We start from the raw sequence: 22,830 nt of genomic DNA on the forward strand, positions 1-22,830 counted from the left end.
TGAGAAAACAGTTATTCGAAACATAGATGGGTGAACATAAATTAGCATCGATGTTATACACAAAAAGCAAGGCATCCAAGAGCCTTGAAGTCTATTACCCAGCTCACAAATATTGTGCAGTGGATGGGGCTTGGGACCTGCTCAAGCCACAAATGGCGAGAACTTGTCTGGGATAGGCTGCAGCACACCCGTGATAAGCGGTTCGGGAAATGAATTAATTGATGAATAAAATGACAAAACAAAGATCCGTGACAAGATGAATGAACCGTGAGCAGCTCTGTGCTCTACTGTTTCTTTTCTACTGAAGCTATTATGAAGAGTCCAAATCACTCAGAGATGATAAAAGAGAACTGCGTACCGTCTTTCACGTCTTCATTTTGTGACCCAAAAAAATCATTGTACGTTTAGCATGGCAAACAATCTCCGCAGCTCGCAGAATCATTTCATTTTTGAATAACAGCTTGACAATGGATTTTTTTTATTTTTGTCAACAATCTTATTTAATATTTTCTTACTTAATATCCCATTATTTCATATTATTTTAAGTTCCACGTTTTGACATCCATGATTCCACCACTTTTACTAAAGTTTTATGTTTTTGCCGTGATACCGTTTCAGTGTCTATATCAACATACGGGTATAGTATCAGAATCTGAATGTTGTTTTCTTACTTTTGATTGTGCCTGATCCACCGAGATAAATGCTGTACTTTTACCAGATGCCTTCCCGAGATCTATCTGGAAAAAACACATGGTTCACTAGGTGGGTTCATTAACCTTTTGAATAGCATCTGTGTCAGCATACGTCATTACCACATCTGTAAACCTCGAGTTGATTTGAAAAAGTAAGCACAGAGCATTTCAGGATTAAAAACGTCTTAACGTTTAGCTGAAAAGAATTAAGAATCACTCTGCAGTTGATTAAAGCCCCCTGGCAACTATCTGAGGAATTACTTTAAGATGAGGCAAAATGGGGTTTTCATTCACAGATTCATCTACATCCAACGAGCAACCGGAGCAGCAGTCATTGCTTACAGTTTACGGAGAGATTCAACTCAGTCGCCGAGGAGAATGCACGATGAGGAAAATCGAGGTGGTGAATTGCTGGATGGATTTGGTGGGGTGGGGGGGGGTGTAAGTGCAGCCGCTTCACTAGGTTCACTAAATTCACTCTCAACATCATGGGAGAAGGGTACTGAGCAGGTTACGGTAAAGAAGTTGTTTGTTTGAAAACTGAACCGCATTCCCACACCCACCATCTCCCACACTATCCATCCATGGCTTCTTTAAAAATGCATTCATTTACAGGAAACAAAAATACAGATGCAACCGGATGAGCAAAACTCCAAAATTTGGCTCCTGAATTAATGGTGAAGCATCTCCCGCAAAGCCGAGAGCTGTTGCCTGAAGACCGAACACCTTGAAAACCATTTATTTTCACTTATTACTAAAATAATGCATGTCTAATTGTCACATTTAATTAAGTCAATCTGTGGTGGGGAAAATCAAGGGAGCTGAGCAAAAATCCTGCAAAAACTAATTAAAATCCATTGAACAACCAGTCATTCCCATGATGCCATGCCAATGTCGTTCTTGTCACCATTTGATATGTCGGCTTTAGAGACTCAATGACAGCTGCTTGTGCTCCCCTCATCGCCCAAAAATGCAGAGAACTGCAGTTACAGTAATTGCTCTGGCCAGCACTAAATGAGGTTCACTTAAGTGCAATTATCCCCCTCTGATCTCCCTCCCTGTAAAGAGACTTCTCGAACACAAGAGAAGTGGGCTCACACAATGTGACCGCAAACAAGATTGAAATTGGAATCGGGGAGGCGCTTCCGAACGGATGAATGGCTTCACGCCTCATCTGCATTCTAGTGAGGAGGCACAGCGGCTCTAATGAAGACTGAGCCACTTCCTCCTCCTCAGAGTTAGGCCTCCAAGTGAAAGTGAGAGGAGAGATTTAAAAAAAAAAAAAAGGTTCCTGGTCGGCATGGAGAAGCATCTGTAGCGGTGGAGAAGGAAGGGAAAGCTTTATACCTGCATTAAAGGTGAACTAGAATTTAAAAATCAGTTGTGTGATTGGATGTGACTTAAGATTCAATGCCAAAGGAATTTGAAAGCACTTTGGAATTGGAGTTTAAAACAAAAAACATAACAGCATTCATGAGCACTAGTCAAAGCACCCAAAAATTATCCAGTGGTACATTGAAGGTCAAAAAGAAATAAGGCTGCACCTTACTCCACCTCATTCAGCCAACACCAAAGAATGAAAAAGCCTGTGTGCTGTGAGCGGCAGCACTATGAAGTTGTGCTGAGCAGGTCTGCCTCACAATTCTGAGGTTCGGGGTTTGCAACTCACGCTTTGTTGTTCCCCCATGCTTATGCCGGTTTCATGTAATAAATCTTGAACATGACGAGGACAACCTTCAGTATTTTTTTTAAAGTTCTAATTCGTCGTCATCATTTAAACCCTTTGAATGGCTATGACTACACAATGACCTCAGACTTGATTATTTTATCGATTATTCGATTGTTTTATCAAATCATTGGAAACGTGGTGCCTGGCTAGGTGAGTAATGTGAGAGGAAGACATCGAATCAGAGTGACGGTAAAGTTGGCAGCTGTGAGCACAGATTAGCGGCCGGGTGTTAATTCAGTAACCGTTAACCAGCCTGCGAACGGTTCAATAGCTGGGAGTCAGTTGTGGTCGCAGCATCTCGTGTAATTTCATTACAGTTTGTTCAAAAATGCATTTCTCCACCGGCGGCTGTGTCTATCCTTGACTACTAGAGGAGGCATTACAATACGCTCTAACGAGCAGTGGTAGGCTATAACAAATAAGCTAACATCGATTGTGTGCGTGTGTGTGTGTGTGTGTGTGTGTGTGTGCGCGCGCACGTGTTGGTTATTGTGGTATATTAGTTAGTTCAACATTTCAGAAGATATATTGCAATTTTCATTCTTTTTGAAGTGTGAAAAAGATCCCCAACATTGGACATCCTCTGTCTTGTATGTGCTCCATCCTCCTGGCTCGCTACCATTGTGCCAACTTATTTCTAGTCCAGTCCAGGGTATAACCTGCCAATAGATGCTCCAGTTCACCCACAACCCACTGAGGGCACATACTAGAGTCACCAGATAAACGGATGGATCTCTTTTACTTTGAAAGTCAACAATTGTCAGAGAGATAGTGTTCCAGCTACCACTGTTCTAGATTTGTACTGAATAATACCAGCCCCCAACCCCAAAAAACGTTACTACATTATAAATAAAAATATATAAATATATTGGCATCATCATGAATAATTTGACTCCTGTCAATCATATAGCGCAATAGATTTTTCACCTGAGGACTGAGACGTAGTGGTCTAATAGGGTTTTGCTGCAGAGGGTACCTGTTGTTGTGTGCTGTCCAACCACAGTCGTGTGTGTGTGTGTGTGTGTGTGTGTGTGTGTGTGTGTGTGTGTGTGTGTGTGTGTGTGTGTGTGTGTGTGTGTGTGTGTGTGTGTGTGTGTGTGTGTGATGAGTATGCATGTAGCCACAGGCTCAACTACCACCAGGAGTCTGATAACTGCACCTCACGGATAGCCATTTGAATAATCACTTCAACGAGGGGAGAAATTAAAAAGGCTCTCAGTGTGAAGGGGGGCTAGGCACAGGGCCACTTGCCGCATTCCAAATGAGGCAGTGAAAGCACACCCACCTCCCACCACCACCACTTCCTACTCACAATCACAAGCCTCGCCATTGACATCCATCCAAAATTGTCGCGTGTCGCATCATGAGTAATCTATGAAATGATGCACAGATGGGCATATTCGGTGTTGTAGCAATTAAATATCGAAACCCCCCCAAAGACCGTAGAAACTGAGAAACTGAAGTCATACAAGTGTATAAATACACATGGGCAGAGGGTCCAGATTTGAACCGATAAGCGAACTCGTCAGCTCTGCAACGCTACATCAATGTTTAACGCTTAATGTTCACTCAGTGCTAATCATGTGTTTTTGGCATCCTGTCTACCAGTCGGCCAATTTACAGAAGACTTTTGACAGTCTTCATACATTTGCACGGGTCTGAGAGTATGAAAATAAGATGATGGTGGTGGATGAGAATTGTGATTAGACTCGCTAGCTTCAGCTATTTTTTTTTCTTCAGATGAACACCGTACAGCGACTTGAGATCATTGCTAACAGGCAGTGCTTGTATCTTAAATGTTTGCTCCCAACAAGGGCAGCACAATACTGGAAAACCATCCAATATGTGATATTTTTCATATACTTCAAGAAATTATTTCTTTATCATCTCATGAAAGAACCAGTACGTTTAGTGTGGAAAAATAAGCAGGATCATTGCATTTTTATCTAATTAAGTTACCGTATTTTCACGACTATTCGACGCATCGTACTGATGGCCGCAGTCTCATTAATGGGTGACATTTCTGTATTTTACACATACACAGGACGCACCGTACGAATGGCCGCAGTTTTACAGTGGTAAAACATACGCCAGCTTAAACATACGGCATGCATGCGCGCACTCTAACACGTTAGCTTGAAGCATACGGTAGCATGCCAAGACATACAGATAAGATAAAAACACGTTTTTAAAAAGGCAACGAAAGCAGAACTGAGTTCGGGTGTATTTTATTTAGCCATCGTACAATGTTCTCACGTTTTTCGATCAATCATCACCCAGAAATCCATCAAAGTCCTCATCCTCTGTATCAGAAGCAGAGGACTGCACATCTCAGTTGTCATTGAATGCATCACATGCTAGTGTGAGTTGCTACGCATTGCCGAGCGGAAAGAAGGAGTAGCAACAGCAAAGTCAACATTTCTCTCGTGTGAAGCGTTCCCACATTTGAAAGTAAAGAACAGAGCGAAACATGGTGGCAGCGCGTGTGTGTGTAGAAAGAATTGAACAATTGTGCAAGTACCGTAATCCATCAAAAACGCCGCGTTCCCTCTCGTTGTTGCGTATTGTGGCGTAACTCGCCAAGCGCTGCCTCTCACTCTTTGTAAAGTTGTGTTTGCCACCGATCATCCATTGTTCCCATGCCGTTTGCAACTTTACTTTGAACGCCCGGTTGATGCCAATGTCCAGCGGTTGGAGTTCTTTAGTCAAGCCTCCGGGAATAACGGCAAGCTCATTTGCTTGACTTGTTTTTTCACCGCTGCTGTGAGATGGGCACGCATGCCAAAAGCATAACCGGTGGCTTTAAGTTTGAACTGAGCTTCGTAGGCGTGTCTTTTTGTCGAATTTATTTTCAGGGGTTCTTAGAAACCAAAACCGGAGTTGTTTTGCAACAATGCACATTGCCACACGCTATACAAGTGTTGGTGCTGGCTTGCGACGTCCCTTTAGCGTCCACTTACACGCCCACCCTTCCCTGATTGGCCAACTTCTTTCCCGCATGCCTGGCCACAGTCACTTCCGCCTTTTCTCTATATAAACAGCGTGTCGGCTGTCAGTCAGATTTTGGAACTCAGCGCATATAAAGGACGCTCCGCACCATAAAGCGTCCTGTCCATTTTGGAGAAAATTTAAGACTTTTAATGGCGCCTTATAGTCGTGAAAATACGGTATCTAGTATTTGTAATGCCCCTTAATATTGTTCTCCCTTAGCATGGTGATGCACATTTAAGGCTGCATCTGATTGGTCAAAAACAAATAAAAGCATACAATTCCTCATCAACATTCATGATCTTTGCTGTACGCATATTGCATGGGGCATTGCTGCATTTCAAAAGTACCACTGTCTTAAAATTTGTGAAGCTCACTTTTCCAGAAAACTGTATGACTTTAAATGTTTCGTGTAGACTGTGTGTGTGTGTGCGTGTGCGTGTGCGTGTGCGTGTGCGTGTGCGTGTGCGTGTGCGTGTGTGTGTGTGTGTGTGTGTGTGTGTGTGTGTGTGTGTGTGTGTGTGTGTGTGTGTGTGTGTGTGTGTGTATGTGTGTGTGTGAATATGTGGAGCTGCAAGCACAAATACTCACTCACATTTAAAGGAAAGGTGATTAACATGCAAAACCAAGTCTGACCTTTCATTGCGGGTGCTGACTAATATTACGGGCCTTTTTTTCAGGCTGAGGTTAGTTGGGACAGCGAGAGGATGGAGGCATGCACAACCCATCCATCCGTTTTCGAAACAATTTGTCATCAGAGTGACGAGAAAGCTGGAACCTATCCCAACTGACCTGGACACGGCACTGTCCAGTAAGAATGTAAAAGAAAGCCAGAGTACCTGGAGAAAACCTACTCAGCCACGGGGAGACCATGCAAACTCCACTCCAGATGTGAAAAGAGAAACCCTCGACAGCATGGCAGACATGGAGACTACTAGTAGGAATGCACGACGCAGAAATAAATGTAATGCCTCGCGACACAACAAGGTGTGCTCCGTGACTGCCATAGTATTTGTCCTTTGACTGTTTTAGAGTTTTTATACAAATATTAAATGAAATTATGACATAACTACTGTGTTAGCCTAAGTTAGTCACTAGTGATTCCTAACAAAATATCACAAAAAGTGCATCTGGGGAAGTAAAGTTCAGCAAGCACTAGCACAAATAGAAAAAAAAGAGGAAAAAAAGACTAAAATAAAATTTAAAACTCATTTTACAATATTACTCTTGACCCAAAGTGCTCATTTATATATGCACATGGCAAAGACTCTCCATGACTTAACACCAACAACCCAGACTAAATTTAGCTCCTCCCCATTATGCAAAGCTCATCTCTCAGTCAAGATGCATCACTTCACCATATTTCCTTCACAGCAAATACTGTACTACTTTCCTCTTTACATGGGGAATTAAGAACGGACACGCACAAAAACAAAACAAAAAAAACACTGAGTGGGAAGTTTGTGAGAAAATAGCTGGAGGTCAGTTCCACAGAAACAGGTCAATTTGTGAATACGACACCAAGAATCGGCAGGGGTTCAATACAATATTCTGAAATGATGATATGTCGTGGTTAGAGAGCACATTAAGTATTCCGCCTATCACTGTCGCTGGCAGATAGATAACCAAACATATGCTACATTTAGTAAATAATTCCTTTTCAGACCAGTTGAGTGAAACTGGCAAATTCCTGTGATACAGTAGACGATCTCTCTGGCCCCAAGTGCTGGTAACATGTTCTGACTTACATATGGATTTGTCACCGTAGGAACTAGGCTGTCGTAAATCGAGGGCCACTCGATATTAACATGCACGTGGGGGTGACACACCTCTAATGTTCAAACACAACATTGTCATGAGATTTGGAGGTGGTGGGGTGCAACTGTCGCGTTTATAGTGTCGTGCGGGTGTATTTATGTTGTGGCCGGCCGCCGGGTTTCATATGCTGCACTTGTTGAGCCTCGAAGCACAAGTATGAATATATTTATGTTAGGGAGGAATTCAATGGCGGTGTGCGAGGAGGACACGATTGACAGAGAGGAAGAGGGGGGGGGGGGGGCACACACTGCAACAGCTGTGAGTCAAATGCCACCAGGGCACGCAGGAAAGCCAAATGAGACAAACACACACACACACACGCAAAGAAACACGCGCACACATACTTCCGACTGCACACGCATACTAAACAGCTCGGCTAGCTGTGGAAGAGAGCTGGGGTACGTCACTATATTACACCCAAAAAAGAGAGTGTCTCCCCCCGCCTAGCCACCCTAAGCGCGCCCCCCTGCCACGGCGAGCGGAAAGCTGTCAACCGGGGCCTCCGCGCTGGGTTCAACCTCCCAGCCCCCCGACCCCCAGCCCGCCCCTCCTCCCTCCTCGATGTGAGAACTTGAACGCACTACACTTTGTGCGACAAAAAGTCGTCTATTTCTCGGGCCCTAGTTCAACTTGCATGCCCGAGTGGCTCACTTACTCTGTGGGGAGAGAGAGCTGATGTTGACGGTGGTCTGCGTAATCCTCGCTGTAGTTTCGCACTTAACTGCTCCCCCTTCTGACGCCGTCCGCCTCCTGTGGCCCGACGGGCTCCCCCGAGAGTGTCCCCCGCACGCTCGAACGCTTGTCGTCCCGGGCAAAGAGCTGACGAAGGTTCGCCGGTGTGCCTATGGTGCCGTGGCGTCCCTTCTCTGCTTCTCTGCTTCTGCCTGCCTTCTCCCCGCTTCGCCTCTCGCTCCGCGGCCGAGCCAACATCCGGGACTCTACGAGCCTTAGCCGGATCTACTTTTTTGGCGAACGTCTACATGCACGAAGGGTTGTCCCCCCCCAAAACAATACCACCCGCAACTCGGTCGCTGCCGCTGCCGCCATTGAAATTAGTGCGAGGTAAAGAACGCGAGGAATCACATCTCCAGTGTCCTTCCAAAACGGGGAGTGAAATGTTTGATGAATTCGATACTTTGTAATTTCTATATGTTATTCATTTTGCATATGGTTGTAATATTCTATTGTATATTACAGTCCATATTCAAAATAATTTTATTGCGTATTGTAATTTATGTACAGTAAATATCATATACACATTGACTTATGATGTGATAGAGAAATATTTAAAGAGGGAAGCAGAGAGCAAAATTGACAGACATATGTCATACTTGCGGATAGCTCCATCCATCCATCCTCTGAACTGCTTTATCGACACGAGGGTCCCCATTGTCCTAGCAAATGTTTATTCAACCATTGTCTTAGCCTTGTTGCTTAAAAAAAAGTTTCCTACTTGTATCAAATAATGTGTTATTTGATTTTAGATGTTTTAATAGGTATAGGGTTCTGGGTGTGTGCACAAAAGTTATTTGTGCTACTAATTAACAAGAACTCAAAGGTTATTGCATGGTTTTTAAAAAGTCAATATGAATAAAGCCCTAAATCACAGTTGTAAAAGAAAATAATAAACCATCAACACATATACACAAATAAAAACGTCACTCGTTTTCTACACTGCTGTAATTTTATCTGACACAGCATTCAGTTCCAGCATAAGACAGTCTCTGATAAGTGCACGTTTAATTGATAAATGGGAAAGTATTTATATCCAGGCAAAAACTGGCCAGGTGACTTCTTACAAGAGAAAAAGGTTGCTGCAGACAGTGCGTTCTATTCAGCGATACAACAGCGTCCCCCGTTGATGAATTACTGGTACTATTTAGGCGTTGGTTTTGAAAGTCAAAGCAAAATATTGAACAACAAAATCATGCCATTTTACCACAGATTATCCTGATGAAAAAAAAATATTCAAAAGCTAATATGATTAACTACGCACCAAGTGTGAAAATAAAGACTTTGTCCCTTCCTCAGAAACACGTTCTGTGTTTGTGCATGGTGCTTGCTCTGTCTCAACTGAAAAGTAAATAAATGACCTTACAATCGCCTTAAAATCATTCCTCTATGTATGTCGTCATCGATCTATATACACTGGATATAAAATATCTGACAATATTCCAAACGCATTTTCTAAGAACTATGTTGCGGTCAAGTGAAGATGAAGTTTTTGCCTATAATTCCAAAATGTATGGCACATGCCACAAACACAACACATTAATCTCCAAAAGAACACCACACGGATACGGTGTCAATGTGGAGGGAATTATGAACAGTTCCATCAAAAGTTTGGGGATTCGTTATCTCATCTTCTTTTCCAAAGAATAATGGCATTAGAACAGGGGGATGTAGATACTGTACTGTTTTTTTATATATCAATCAATCCATCCCTCCCTCCCTCCCTCATCATTCAGTATGGCAGTACAACACATACCCGCTTGGGGGCGCTAATGTACTTCTCAACAAAGCGAAGAACAGCGGTTCTCAGTTCCAGGAAGTCCTAAAGTTGCGACTCGAGGTCATCAGCGCCACAGTTTACACATCTTCCTTCACACCTTGGATTCAAAAGTAAGATTTTATGTCACGGCGTGCTGTTTTTCTCCCAAATTAAAGCCTGGTTAGAAAACGGACACATGAGGAAGTCGCTGACAAACCTTGTGTTCGTGCAAAAGTGACAGCTGTTAGGTTTTGTTATTACTGTGTTCTGCGTTGGCGTGCAATAGAAAATGAAAGGGAGTGGTTTTAAATTTTAATTCAAGACTTAGAGAAGAAAAAACTAAAAACTAATTTCCCCACCTTCCCACAAATATTTACAGCAGCAGGCCATGGCAGAACCCAGAGTGTCTTCCATCGATGGCAAGCTGGCTGAAGAGTTTGCTGCTCCATCGCAAGTGGACGAGGTCCGGGAGAGGATGACCACCTTCGCCCGGCTCCATGCCGAGGCGGGCCGGTGTGTGGTCCTCATCACATCGGGTGGCACCAAAGTTCCACTGGAGTCGCGCACCGTTCGCTTCCTTGACAATTTCAGTAGCGGGAGGAGGGGAGCGCAGTCCGCAGAGTACTTCCTGGACGCCGGTTACGCCGTTGTCTTCCTGCACAGGCATCGCTCACTCTATCCATATGCTCGCACGTTCTCCTCTGTCAATGTGCTGGATGCCCTGCAGTTTTCGGGCGGGGATCAGGACCGTGTGGTGGTGAACCCGCAGGTGCTCCCAAACATCGCCAAAGTGCTGAAGAAGTATCAGGAAGTCACAGCCAGCCAACTGCTGCTTCCCGTCGAGTTCAGCACTCTGTCTGACTATCTGCACCTCCTCAAGGCATCAGCACAGGCGCTCAGCGGCATAGGTAGATGGAAACAGCTGTAGTGTCAACAAGTGTCCACACATCACTAACAGACCTCTGTATTTTAGGATCCAAGGCCATGTTTTACTTGGCAGCGGCTGTGTCAGATTTCTACATCCCCGCGTGTGACATGCCAGAGCACAAAATCCAGTCTTCCAATGGACCACTTCAAGTAAGCCAAAAATTCATTTAAAACGCTGTTCGCCTTTTTTCTGTCCAAATGGGTAAAAATCCAGATTATCATTGTCTCTCAAAGATTGATCCAGTAAAAATCCAGATTATCGTCGTCTCTCAACGATTGATCCAAGTTATCATTAATTATGAGATGTCTCTGAATGAATATCCTCAGAGATTATCTCATTTGATCAAAGTCAGCAAAAGTTAAATTGCTGGATACCTCTGAAAGATGATTGTAAGCAATGGACCTGGCTCACATTTTTTAAAAACCAATCAAAATGTTAAGTCGATATGTGCGTACCCTGCTAATGTGGTCCATTTAAAAAAATCTCAACCATGAATCCCTATCTGCCTGTAGCTGAGCTTGAAGATGGTGCCCAAAATTCTGTCGCCGTTGGTGATAGACTGGGCGCCGCGGGCGTTTGTCATATCCTTCAAACTGGAGACGGATGCCGCCATCCTGTTGGAGAAGGCTCGACAAGCACTGGACACATACAGGCACCAGGTGGTGGTCGCCAATGTTCTGGACTCACGGCGGGGCCATGTGGTGGTGGTGACGCCCACCAGCCAACACGAGGTGGTCCTCTCCAAGGAGGACGTCGACAACCAGGTGGAGATCGAGGAGAAGCTCGTGACTAATTTAACCGCGGCCCACAAGCACTTCATTGGGCAACAAGCGGGCTGAGCGCCATCACTGTCATCATCACCTGGATATTGTCTTGATTCTTAGCTTTGCAGTCGAAGAGGGATGATTCATGAATTCAAAGCAAAGAATCATGTGCAATGTTTGTATCTAGGTGTCTTAAGATATCCTTTATTTGTCCCACACTAGGGAAATTTCTTGATGCGGTTTCAGAATTATGAATGTAAAGGAGCTAAATAATTTAGCGCCCAAAGCTTTCATGCCTAAACAAGTTGCAGAACTTAAAGGCTAAGTCAAATCCAACATTTTCTTTACAATGTTTTATACACCCCCACGAGTCTAAACATAGCAATCTGATTAATAATGCTTTTATAAAATATGAATGAAGCAGCGCAATCCACACATAATAATAATAATAATAAGGGGTAGGACTAGATAAGTTATTTACTTCTACCTACTCCTTTGGAAAAAAAAAAGAAAAGATGTTTATACATCTGACAGGGCTGCCATTTACGCTTGCTGTTGACTGAAAACGACATCACAGTTCCTCAGGTAACGAACAACCACTGCTCACCTATTTTCTGGGTTTGGTCATATCGTTCGCAAGCTGAGCCCTTAAGACACTTGTGATGTCATTTTCAGTCGACAGCAAGTGACAAAATAGCCGCTGGCTGAGTTGGATAAAAACAGGTGGATTTTTGCTGATTAATTCATATTCCACAAATGTAGTATTAATCAGAATGTTCAGATTACTGGGGCCACATAGAACATATTGTAAAGAACATTTTTGACTTGTGACTTCCCCTTTAAGAAGCCAAGTTTAATTTGTGATCACTTTTACTTTGGATCTATTTTTGGGGTTTTTTTTGTTTTTTTTTACATCTGACTTGGCTTGATGAGATCTGAAACCCACACCTTTATTGAATTACCTTTTGATGTTAAGCAAGTTTAAAAATACATTTGCCACAACCTATGTTGAGTCAAATATACAATTAAAAAGCCTTGATGACGACACAGCAGATCGATTGTTATTTTGGCATTGCGTCCTTTATGCTTTCAGCTTTTCCAGCTATTTCTTGTTTAAATGTCACTATTGAACAGAATTATCATTCATATTAAACGATTTAGGATTTGAATGTTCATGCTAACTTTAACAGGAATGTTCAATGACTGACATTTTATTATTTCAACGTTGGTTCTAACATTGTTCTTAACCTCTTAACGTATTAAAAAGATTGCAAAACATTTATTCACTTGGCATGATGTCAGTTTTGTTACACAACTATGTTTTACCACGGTTCGATTTTTCAAATTCTTAAACAGATTCTGTGTGACAAAGCTTTGCGGCACAATATGGTCTTTCCTTTTGTTACTTGAGTTTGATACTCTTCTTGACACCTGCGCGGATACCGGATAGTTCTCCGCTGTATCTCGTCTCCTCCCGCCGAACCTCACGGACCTAATGAAGAGACAACCGGTCAATATTGAACATAAGCATACACTGAAACTACGTTCAGGCGAAGCGAGTACATACTTGGCCCTTTCTGCGGATCTTAGCCCGCCTGAACTTCTCCCGGTGCTTGACTCGAGGGTTGCGGTCAATCTTCTTCCTCTTGGGAGTGAGTCCTCTGTTCTTAGCCATCTGGGACAAGGCATAAAATTAGGATGTGTTTGAAACATTTTGACGTTGGAAAGCACCATCGTTGAAAAGGGAAGTGGTGTGGCTTTTATTTTTGTTTGATGAAATATTACGCTGGGTTCTGTTTACAGCTTTGATGCTGTGGTTTTGCAGAATCTCTGGGGGGGAAAAGCTAATGTTTCTGTAACTGCAAAGCTGAATTGTGAATCTGTTTTGCATTATGACACACAAGTCTTTCGCACAGATATTCTGCAAAACGTCCACAGTACAACAGCGAATTTGGCATCTATTTGTGTGCTTTCTGCATTTTACACGGAATCCTGTGAAAGACCATCAGCGTCTTTCACATCGATGCCGCAAAATTGGAGTACGACAAGAGAACTGCCTTTTACTGTATTTGTGGGTCTTTTATGCACAAGTACCCAGCAAAGTCAGAGAAGCCGCTTTCATACATAGATTCTGCAAAACTGACCCATTACAACTGCAGAGTTGTCAGCTATTGGTATGACTTTTACACATAACCCAGTAAAGGTGGGATATTTCTGTAACTGAGTTTTCGCACAACAATACGGCATCCTGCAATGAGATAATTAGATGACACCGTGCCTACAGCTGTTGAATGTTTTTAGAAACAGGTCATCAGATCAAAATGGATTTTGCTAAACATTGTGATTTGTGCGGTCATGACTGCAGTCGCAAAATGAAGGGAGATTTTGTTTCGATTTTTTTTAAATCGAATTGAATTATTTGACTAATCACTGCAACGCTCACTTACCTGGTACGTGATGCCTCTCTTTGCCTCTGACTCCAACTCCTCCTCTTCATCCACATCTTTTATCCTGCAACAATGTCAACAATGAAGAAAACATTTTTTTGGGGGGGATCCTGAGTTCACAATCCATACTTACTCTTCAGCTTTCTGAGGTTTGTTCTTCCTCTTCAACTTCATCCTTTCCTCCACTTCTCTGTAGAATCGCAACGCTGCCTCCTCGTCCAGGTCAGAGTCAGAGGCAGTGCCTGTCTCTGCCACCACTTTGCCGGAATCCTGCATCCATAAACGTGCCCTCATTAGCATCTGTGTTAACCCCCAGTAATGGACCATATGCAAGGCAACACTTTGACACATTTCCACCTGGTCTTCGCTCGTTTCAAGCTACGGTGACGCCATCTAGATGAAAAATATCCTCATTCTTTAGATGTGTGATATGTGATGGCTTGTGCAATAAGTATAATAATAATTAGATTTTCTAGGTGGAAATGTAGGGATAGCCCCTCCAGCCCATGCTGTGTCGAGTGGCAGTGATTAAATGCAAGTTATTGTTATCATTTTATTGTGGTTGTTGAAGTTCACAACATCAATTTTTACTGCAGATGCACCATAGAGCGTAACAATAAAGGCTTTCCAATCCATTTTATTCACTCTTTTATAGAACACTTTATGAAAGTGGTGGCTTGTTTTGTGGTCTATGAACAAATTTGAGTTGAACATCTCAAAATGTTGTGCAAGTTCATCCACAAGCAGACCTCATTTCTTGCAAAACTGCAAATGGCTCAATAAATCAAGACATAGATGCTTGGATTGTTACTTGGATAACTGGAACAATTAGAAAGGTAATTCAGAATTTATGACAACTCGATCTCATTCCAAGAGTTTGACGCTGTCAATGTTTTCGCTATGCATTAGTTACCCGGAAGTTAGCACGTCGTCGTATCCCAAATGCGGAAATGGTGCATGCAGTCCATTAGTGCCAATGATTTTTTTTTCACCTTGTCATTTTTGGTGGATACGGCAGCTTTCTTCTGAGCCACTGGTCTGCTGGCGATCTCTTCCTCTTGAGCAGCCAGCAGCTTGCTGTACTGCGGTGCCAGGCGGGCATCAACTGAACTCAATTCATTGATGAGCTGCAGGCAAGAAGACTTCAGCTTTACATAGGTCTTAGAACAATTTTCTCAGGTCAATGTTGAACAGCTTTTGTTCCAATGCTCCATACATCCACCCAACGTCCCTAATTTTGATTCTCTTCCCACATTCAAATCCCATCTCAAAACCCACCGATTCAAAATCGCATGCAACGTTCAAATTCATCTCTTCTTTTATTATTTATATAATTTTATCTGTGGTTTTATTGTTCTTGTTTGTAAAGTCTCCTTGATTGTTTTGAAAGGTGTTTATTATTATAAACTTCAACTTTAGATTCAACGTTGTGATTCTCTTTGGGTCGGTGTTGAGCAGTGTTAAATTAACTTCGTGGCACTGTAATGTTGGTTTGAGGGTGGGGTCAATATCAAACTGCAAGTCAGCTTTTGTTCCATAATGCAAATCGCCAATATAAATTCACATCTCCATCTTTTACGTCTCACTGTTGCATTCAACTCACTCAGTGGCAGCCATTTTCACAAATCACAACCCGTTAAGTGCCAACCGTTTTAGAACAGTGACAGAATATTGTGCGAAACAATTATGATCTAGCAGCTTGATCTGATCTGTTGAAATATTGAGATGCTTTTGCTCCTGAATGATGAAACTTTGCTGTACATAACAGCTTTACGGATGCCATGTAGATAATCTTTTTCGTTTAAATGTTTTGAACCCAAATTCAACACTTCAGAAACTTCTGCTTTACAGATGCCATCTATCTATCTATCTATCTATCTATCTATCTATTATCACGTCATAGTCAAGGCAAGAACAGCCACTTGGTGACAGCAGTTATTTGATTTCTAATGGGTAAGCAAAGGAGGCATCTTTTTGAGTTCTGGCCTTCATTTATTCAAGTGAAGAATGCAAGCCGGTAATTGATGGTGGCATGGGTGTATTTGCAGTGTGTCTGGGTTCCAAAGTATGGACAAAAAGCACGAAACGATGATAAACTGTAATACTAGCCAATGAATGAAGAGGTAAAGACTTACATTTCTATAAGTGAGCAGTCGTTCGATGACTGGGTGGTTGTGAGCGGGGATTCGTTTGGCTTTGAGCACCAGGTAGAAGCTGATGTTCGTACAATAACTGAAACGGGAAGAATTAAAGATCAAGACTTGGCGAGCGAGACCGCTTCAGAGTTTGAAACTACTCTACTCACTTGAGGTAAAGCTGCTGTTTTGTCTTCAGGTAGTCGGCACCCTTTTGGAAAAAGAAGCAGAGTAGGATTTGTTCAGTAGAAGCAATGATCTGAACAGACATGCCTAACTTTTAAAGAACACGAAGCATTTTCCCACAATTCCAAGATGTTTTCATAACATCTGTGCTTTCGTCAATATTCCCCAATGAGAATGAGAAGAATTACAACACACATTACACAGCATATTTCTTGTCTTGCTGTGTACAGTTTTCGTTACACGACGAGCTGGGGTGGAGCTCCAGAGGTCAAACTGTAGCTTGTAAGGACAGAACTTCATACAATACACTGTATGTAGGTGGTGCACAGAAACGGCAGAACAACAATAAAAATACAACCATCACTCCACAGTGACTTACTTTATTGTCGTTTTCCTTTGCTTATGAAAACTATGCAGATGATAACCAAATAGAGAAGCCGATGTTTTTATTAAGAATTAAAAAGTAAGATACAGTGAAACTCCTCTACAACGAAATCATGTTTGTAGCAAGATTTTTTTCACAAAAGGGGGCTTTTCACTTCATCAAATTTTATCTCACACACACACACACAAAAGGCATGTGTGTTCCCTTTATTTTTATTCCAATACATAGTGCATAAATATGAGCACACACTTATTTGACACTTCAGATAGCCAGTGTAGAAAGAAAAAAAGCGGGAAAGAAATTGCGAAATTTACGATCAGCATTCACTTTCACTTACCGTATTTTCACGACTATTCGACGCACCGTACGGTTGGGCGCAGTCTCATTAATGGGTGACGTTTCTGTATTTTACACATAGACAGAACGCACTGTACCAATGGGCGCAGTTTTACAGTGGTAAAACATACGCCAGCTTAAACACACGGCATGCATGCGCGCACGCTAACACGTTAGCTTGAAGCATACGGTAGCATGCCAAGACATACAGATACAAGCTAAAAACACGTTTTTAAAAAGGCAACGAAAGCAGAACTGAGTTCGGGTGTATTTTATTTAGCCATCGTATAATGTTCTCACGTTTTTCGATCAATAATCACCCAGAAATCCATCAAAGTCCTCATCCTCTGTATCAGAAGCAGAGGACTGCACATCCCAGTTGTCATTGAACGCATCACATGCTAGTGTGAGTTGCTACGCATTGCCGAGCGGAAAGAAAGAGCAGCAACAGCAAAGTCAACATTTCTCTCGTGTGAAGCTTTCCCACATTTGAAAGTAAAGAACAGAGCGAAACATGGTGGCAGCGCGTGTGTGTGTAGAAAGAATTGAACAATTGTGCAAGTACCGTAATCCATCAAAAACGCCGCGTTCCCTCTCGTTGTTGCGTATTGTGGCGTAACTCGCCAAGCGCTGCCTCTCACTCTTTGTAAAGTTGTGTTTGCCACCGATCATCCATTGTTCCCATGCCGTTTGCAACTTTACTTTGAACGCCCGGTTGATGCCAATGTCCAGCGGTTGGAGTTCTTTAGTCAAGCCTCCGGGAATAACGGCAAGCTCAGAGTTCATTTGCTTGACTTGGTTTTTCACCGCTACTGTGAGATGGGCACGCATGCCAAAAGCATAACCGGTGGCTTTAAGTTTGAACTGAGCTTCGTAGGCGTGTCTCTTTGTCGAATTTATTTTCAAGGGTTCTTAGAAACCAAAACCGGAGTCGTTTTGCAACAATGCACATTGCCACACTCAATACAAGTGTTGGTACTGGCTTGTGGCGTCCCTTTAGCGTCCACTTACACGCCCATTGGCGGACTAGCTTGCCTGTTCTCTCCCCCCCCCCCTCTCCATATATGTATATATACACGCCCACCTTTCCCTGATTGGCCGACTTCTTTCCCGCATGCCTGGCCACAGTCACTTCCGCCTTTTCTCTATATAAACAGCGTGTCGGCTGTCAGTCAGATTTTGGAACTCAGCGCATATAAAGGACGCTCCACACCATAAGGCGTCCTGTCCATTTTGGAGAAGACTTTTCATGGCGCCTTATAGTCGTGAAAATACGGTACATCGATTTCTTGCAAAATGTGTTTTACTTTGCTTCCTCGATCTTGCATTTTTATTACTTTTATCCTGTCTTCAAGCGTGAATGCTTTTCTTAACTCCTAGGTCTGCAAAGGGCCGTTTCGTAGCCATTTTAGCAATATAACGTTCGCGTTGCGTCTGAAACCAACAATAACAGACGCATGTGTAAACCAGTGTGGTGGTTGGTCTTGCCGTTTCCGAACGAAGCAGCATAGGTCGCTGTGGCATGCTGAGGTTGGATTAGACTTTTGCGGAAGGCTTGTTTTCATTTTAGTGAATCTCATTGCGAGGCAAGAGCAGAGAAAAAGATTTCGTATAATTGAACAAGGGGACTTTTCGTCGTAGGCGCAGCAGAAAAGTGGAAATGGCTTGCATGCATGAAAGTTTTTTCACACTATGGTGGTATTTTTGCCCATGTAGGTTTCGTTGTAAAGGAGTTTCACTGTAGTACAACACACAAGTCAAAGAATTAATATAATATATAAGAAGACTAGACAGAAACTTGGACTATCTGCACCAGACACATTGATTAAGCTTTGAATCGAAAGGTAAAAGAGGTCACCTTTCCCGGTGGGATCTTGCCATTTTTGACCATCTGCATGAGTGGCTGCAGCTGGTCCTTCATTTCTGTAAGCTGCACATCAACAATTCTGTTCAGCATCCATCTCACTGGTTGCTTTTACGAAGCAGTTGTATCACTCCCTGTGTACCTTCGCCTTGAAGTCCTGAATGAGTTCAAGCAACTCGGGCGACTCCTTCTTGAGCAGTTTCATTTTCTCCTTTTGGGACATCTGCTTCAAGTCCTTAACGATGTTCTCCTTTTCCACAACTGTCGCCTCGGTCTGCTCCTCTGGAGCAAACTCCTTTATGTGGAGGCACATGAAACAAACAAGTCGTTACTCACGCGGTTGATGCCACATTTCACGGCAGGTAATTGATGATCTGAAATACCTGCAAAAAGTTTAAGTCGTAATCCTCCTCACTGAGATGTTCAGCCAACCGCTTTTGGATTTTCTTGGCTTCTTCTTCCTCCTCTTCTTCCTCGGCTACCAACTCATCGCGAGACTTACCCTCTGTCAACATAAAATGGAAACCTGTTACTGGCAGTGAATTGCTGCACCGAAAATGTCTTTTCCTTGCAATGTTCCAATTAGGCCTGAACAATTTTGCGAAATAATCAAATTGGGATTTTTGTTCCTCAACATTGCAATTAATTTGAGACTTCATTTTAAGGTCTTCTTCCAATTGATTCTTTCGCAAACAAAAGCAATAAATTAATCTGTATTACAATAAATATCAGATTTATTATTAATATTTTGGTCTTGAAGCTTAGTTAGGTTGTGATACAATAATAATGGCAAATGAAGCAGGAATTAATATGAAAGACGGTTATTTATCTTCTTCATTTAGACATGTTACACGCAAGTTACAAAACACTGACTTCCAATCATTTCAGCGATCACGACGACAACTTGAACAAAATTCAAGTGCGGTAAAACCATAAATCAGAGTACTGTAATAATGCAAACATTCATTCATTCATTCATTCATCTTCCGAGCCGCTTGATCCTCACTAGGGTCGCGGGGGGTGCTGGAGCCTATCCCAGCCGTCTTCGGGCAGTAGGCGGGGGACACCCTGAATCGGTTGCCAGCCAATCGCAGGGCACACAGAAACGAACAACCATTCGCACTCACACTCACACCTAGGGACAATTTAGAGTGTTCAATCAGCCTGCCACGCATGTTTTTTTTTTTTTTGGAATGTGGGAGGAAACCGGAGCACCCGGAGAAAACCCACGCAGGCCCGGGGAGAACATGCAAACTCCACACAGGGAGGCCGGAGCTGGAATCGAACCCGGTACCTCTGCACTGTGAAGCCGACGTGCTAACCACTGGACTACCGGGCCGCCAGTTTCATGAAAAAAATTATATGGAAATGTGTGGACGGCACTTCTTATGCAGTAAACTTATTTCAACGATTCATCTATCTATAGGTAAAATATGACGCAAATTTTTTCCCCCATAAAATCGCAGCCTTTGCAATTTGAAATTTACATTCTACTGCATTGTAATGTCAATTTGAATTTGATTGATAACAACCCGTGACATCATATAAAAAAATCCAGTATTCTCACTTGTGGCCACATAGTCGGAGTCATAGAACATCTTCTTCTTGTTGCCCCATGCTAATTCATTGGGAAGCTCTGAGGAGGACAATACAAACAATGTTAACCGAGCTTTAAGTACATCAGAATCAGTACCTGGTGGACTCATGTCTCACCTTCTTCTTTCTTGCCCTCGAGATCGCTCTCCATATCGGTGCCTTCTTCATCCTCACTGTATTCCTCATCATCTTCATCATCGTCATCATCATCATCCATCTCGGAATCATCCAAGGCCATCACTTCCTCCTGCAGAAATAAGCACAAATTTCCTCTGGAACTCTTAAGGGCTAATGATAAACTCCAAAAGGAAAATGGGATGAAACCTCATCATCCAGCTCCTCCTCATCACTCTGCAACTTAACTCCTCTGTTGAGGAGTTCCTGTGTGGAAAAGACCATAATGTAGACACAGTTAAAAATGAATCATAAAAATAAACACAAATGATCAAAGCAAGTAATTAATAGTCAAAAATGAAGTTGCCGATTAGAGTAATCAATCGTGTTTCAATCATAAATTGAAGAGGAAAGGCACCATCACACAATGCTCCCTACTTGTAGGCATAACTAGTTTTGTCTAAATGGCGCTGGACAGCTTTTGTGTTTGATCGCAACAGTTAATCGCATTTTAAATGCCATTGGATCCATGAAAAGGTATAATGATTAGAAACTTACCTCAACCTTCTCATCGTGAAACTCATCGATTTTGTCCTTGGAGTTCTGAGGTGACAAATTTAAGAATGCAGGATCAATGCATACATTTTCATTCATATATTATAACAATTAATTGCTCCCACACAACAGCAACTACGAGAATGAAAAAGGGATGGAAATTAATCCAAGGTTTTAGGAACAGAATTTTTGTCATGATAATTTCATATGATCTACTCACCATTAATCACTCACTAGCCTGGTACCGTTTCCCGAATTTACTCCGTTTATGGGTATGCAGTCAGTTAATAAATATATTTTGGTGATGTGGTCATAAAGCGGTGTCAAAAATCTTATAAGTACGACTGTTGTGCTTGGTTGCCATGGTAACGACAGAAACCGGCTAAAGTGAAGTTGCGAGCGCCGAAGGGAGCGATGGCAAACACACCTTTACAAAAACTGAGGCAGCGCCGGGTGAGTAACACCACAATCTGCGACTGGATTGTGAAAAGCTGGCAACGAGACTGACTCTGACAATGACGCACATTATACAATGTCTGCGTCCAAGACTATAATGCGTCTATGTTAAACACAGAAACGGCACCCGTAACTCACAGTACGCCTTTGATACGGTGCGCCGTAAGGTCATAAATATACAGTACCGTAGTTTGAACGTGGCAAGTGCCAGCCATCTAGTTAAGACTAAATCAACAGCCTCAGCAATTTTAATATATAAATTCAAACCTGAACATAAATAAACAGATGTTATCAATAGTCAAAATATAATTCAAATCAGAAAAATACTACTTACGTTGTCAAGGATAGCCATGTTTTTGTATCCCTCTGGGTCACCTTCATCATTCTCTTGCTGTTTAATTGGCTTCCGGACCTTTTTACGTCTATTAGCAGAAAAACAACATGGCAGAGGGCGGAAACATGAATGCATTTTTCTACCATTGTGCGACACAATGCCTAATACAGATTAAGCTGTTTTGCGTTTAGAAAACATCCAGAATGACAGTATTAAATAAAATTAAAATATATTTTTTCACACTTTACATGAATTAAACGGCCATTGTGCTGCTGCCCAGCTTGGCAGGAGTGGTATACTGTAGTACAGACAGAAATACTTAACGTCACGTGTGTCCAACCGTTTTTAACCAAAGATCTACTTTTGAGGTAGCCAACCTCGCTAACCAACGCGCTCGCATGAAGATTTTAAAACATGTAAAAATACCTGTATTAAATATTCTTATCTAGTTATATGCGAGTGCAAAGATGTAAAGGTAACAAGGCAGAACATGCAGCAGAATCTAAATGCAAGAGGCATGAATTAATTGAACACGATATTTAGAAGATAACCTGATTTTACAGAACATTTAGAGATGCCTCAATTTTGTACGACTTATTTGCCGTCTAAATTTACTGAAGATTAGTCGACTGAAATGTTACGAAACACTGTCGACTAAAATGAAAGGTAATTGTTAAATGCACGACTTAAGTTAAACATCGTTCAAAGCAAGCAATTCATAAACTCAGTTTAAAAACACTGTACGTTGTAAACTGTTACTTTTGTCATGTCCCGTTAAGTAGACGTGACTTTACATTGATGTTAGCTAACCCTGCCCCGACTCACCTTAATGCTCGAACCATTGTGCAGGAATTCAATAGAGCATCTGACAATAGATGCACACAAAACGTTAACGATGTTCAGAATAAGTGATAAGTTACACTACTCAGTGCTGAGTAGTATACATTGAGCACCTTGCTATGGTCTGAACATGTGCTTCCGCAAACTCTTCTTCTTCAGTGTATGGATGAGG

The 22,830-nt window shown here is 42.3% G+C and overlaps 3 protein-coding genes across 4 annotated transcripts in view; 1 reads left to right on the top strand and 2 right to left on the bottom strand.

The window, feature by feature from the left end:
• foxj3 (forkhead box J3) overlaps positions 1 to 8,174 on the bottom strand; it is a 116,544-nt gene extending 108,370 nt beyond the window's left edge. Inside the window, exon 1 of the mRNA XM_052075693.1 lies at positions 7,883 to 8,174. The gene's annotated coding sequence lies outside the window, so the exon portion shown is untranslated. The remainder of the gene's footprint in view (positions 1 to 7,882) is intronic.
• A 1,565-nt stretch (positions 8,175 to 9,739) lies between these two features.
• Positions 9,740 to 11,880, top strand: ppcs (phosphopantothenoylcysteine synthetase). Of its 2 annotated transcripts, none has more exons than XM_052075726.1 (5): positions 9,740 to 9,849; positions 10,098 to 10,626; positions 10,692 to 10,795; positions 11,159 to 11,599; positions 11,633 to 11,880. In XM_052075726.1, the coding sequence occupies exons 2-4, from the start codon at positions 10,107 to 10,109 to the stop codon at positions 11,483 to 11,485; spliced, it is 951 nt and encodes a 316-aa protein (XP_051931686.1). In that variant the 5' UTR covers positions 9,740 to 9,849; positions 10,098 to 10,106; the 3' UTR covers positions 11,486 to 11,599; positions 11,633 to 11,880. The 2 variants fall into 2 exon arrangements, with proteins under 2 accessions (XP_051931686.1, XP_051931687.1); XM_052075727.1 differs by having other exon boundaries at positions 9,756 to 9,849; positions 10,101 to 10,626.
• Positions 11,881 to 12,667: 787 nt separating this feature from the next.
• utp3 (UTP3 small subunit processome component) lies at positions 12,668 to 22,811 on the bottom strand. Its single transcript, XM_052075705.1, has 16 exons — positions 22,644 to 22,811; positions 21,819 to 21,906; positions 21,032 to 21,076; positions 20,684 to 20,740; positions 20,477 to 20,606; positions 20,331 to 20,399; positions 19,147 to 19,268; positions 18,906 to 19,058; positions 18,758 to 18,829; positions 16,163 to 16,203; positions 15,993 to 16,089; positions 14,850 to 14,984; positions 13,991 to 14,127; positions 13,858 to 13,921; positions 12,978 to 13,085; positions 12,668 to 12,902 (listed from the first exon to the last, which is right to left on the bottom strand). Exons 1-16 carry the CDS (start codon positions 22,658 to 22,660, stop codon positions 12,813 to 12,815), a joined length of 1,425 nt encoding a protein of 474 aa, XP_051931665.1. The 5' UTR covers positions 22,661 to 22,811; the 3' UTR covers positions 12,668 to 12,812.
• Positions 22,812 to 22,830: the final 19 nt, after the last annotated feature.

Source organism: Hippocampus zosterae, chromosome 9 (genome assembly GCF_025434085.1).
Source record: "Hippocampus zosterae strain Florida chromosome 9, ASM2543408v3, whole genome shotgun sequence".
Taxonomy (NCBI): Eukaryota; Metazoa; Chordata; class Actinopteri; order Syngnathiformes; family Syngnathidae; genus Hippocampus; species Hippocampus zosterae.

Excerpts from the sequence above, each read along its gene's own strand:
- ppcs (XM_052075726.1), top strand. The coding sequence starts at position 10,107 with ATGGCAGAACCCAGAGTGTCTTCCATCGATGGCAAGCTGGCTGAAGAG. Across the intron at positions 10,627-10,691 it reads ACAGGCGCTCAGCGGCATAG|GATCCAAGGCCATGTTTTAC; the intron begins GTAGATGGAAAC and ends TCTGTATTTTAG. Across the intron at positions 10,796-11,158 it reads CTTCCAATGGACCACTTCAA|CTGAGCTTGAAGATGGTGCC; the intron begins GTAAGCCAAAAA and ends ATCTGCCTGTAG.
- utp3 (XM_052075705.1), bottom strand. Across the intron at positions 18,830-18,905 it reads TTCAGGACTTCAAGGCGAAG|CTTACAGAAATGAAGGACCA; the intron begins GTACACAGGGAG and ends GTTGATGTGCAG. Across the intron at positions 14,985-15,992 it reads GACTGCTCACTTATAGAAAT|CTCATCAATGAATTGAGTTC; the intron begins GTAAGTCTTTAC and ends TCTTGCCTGCAG.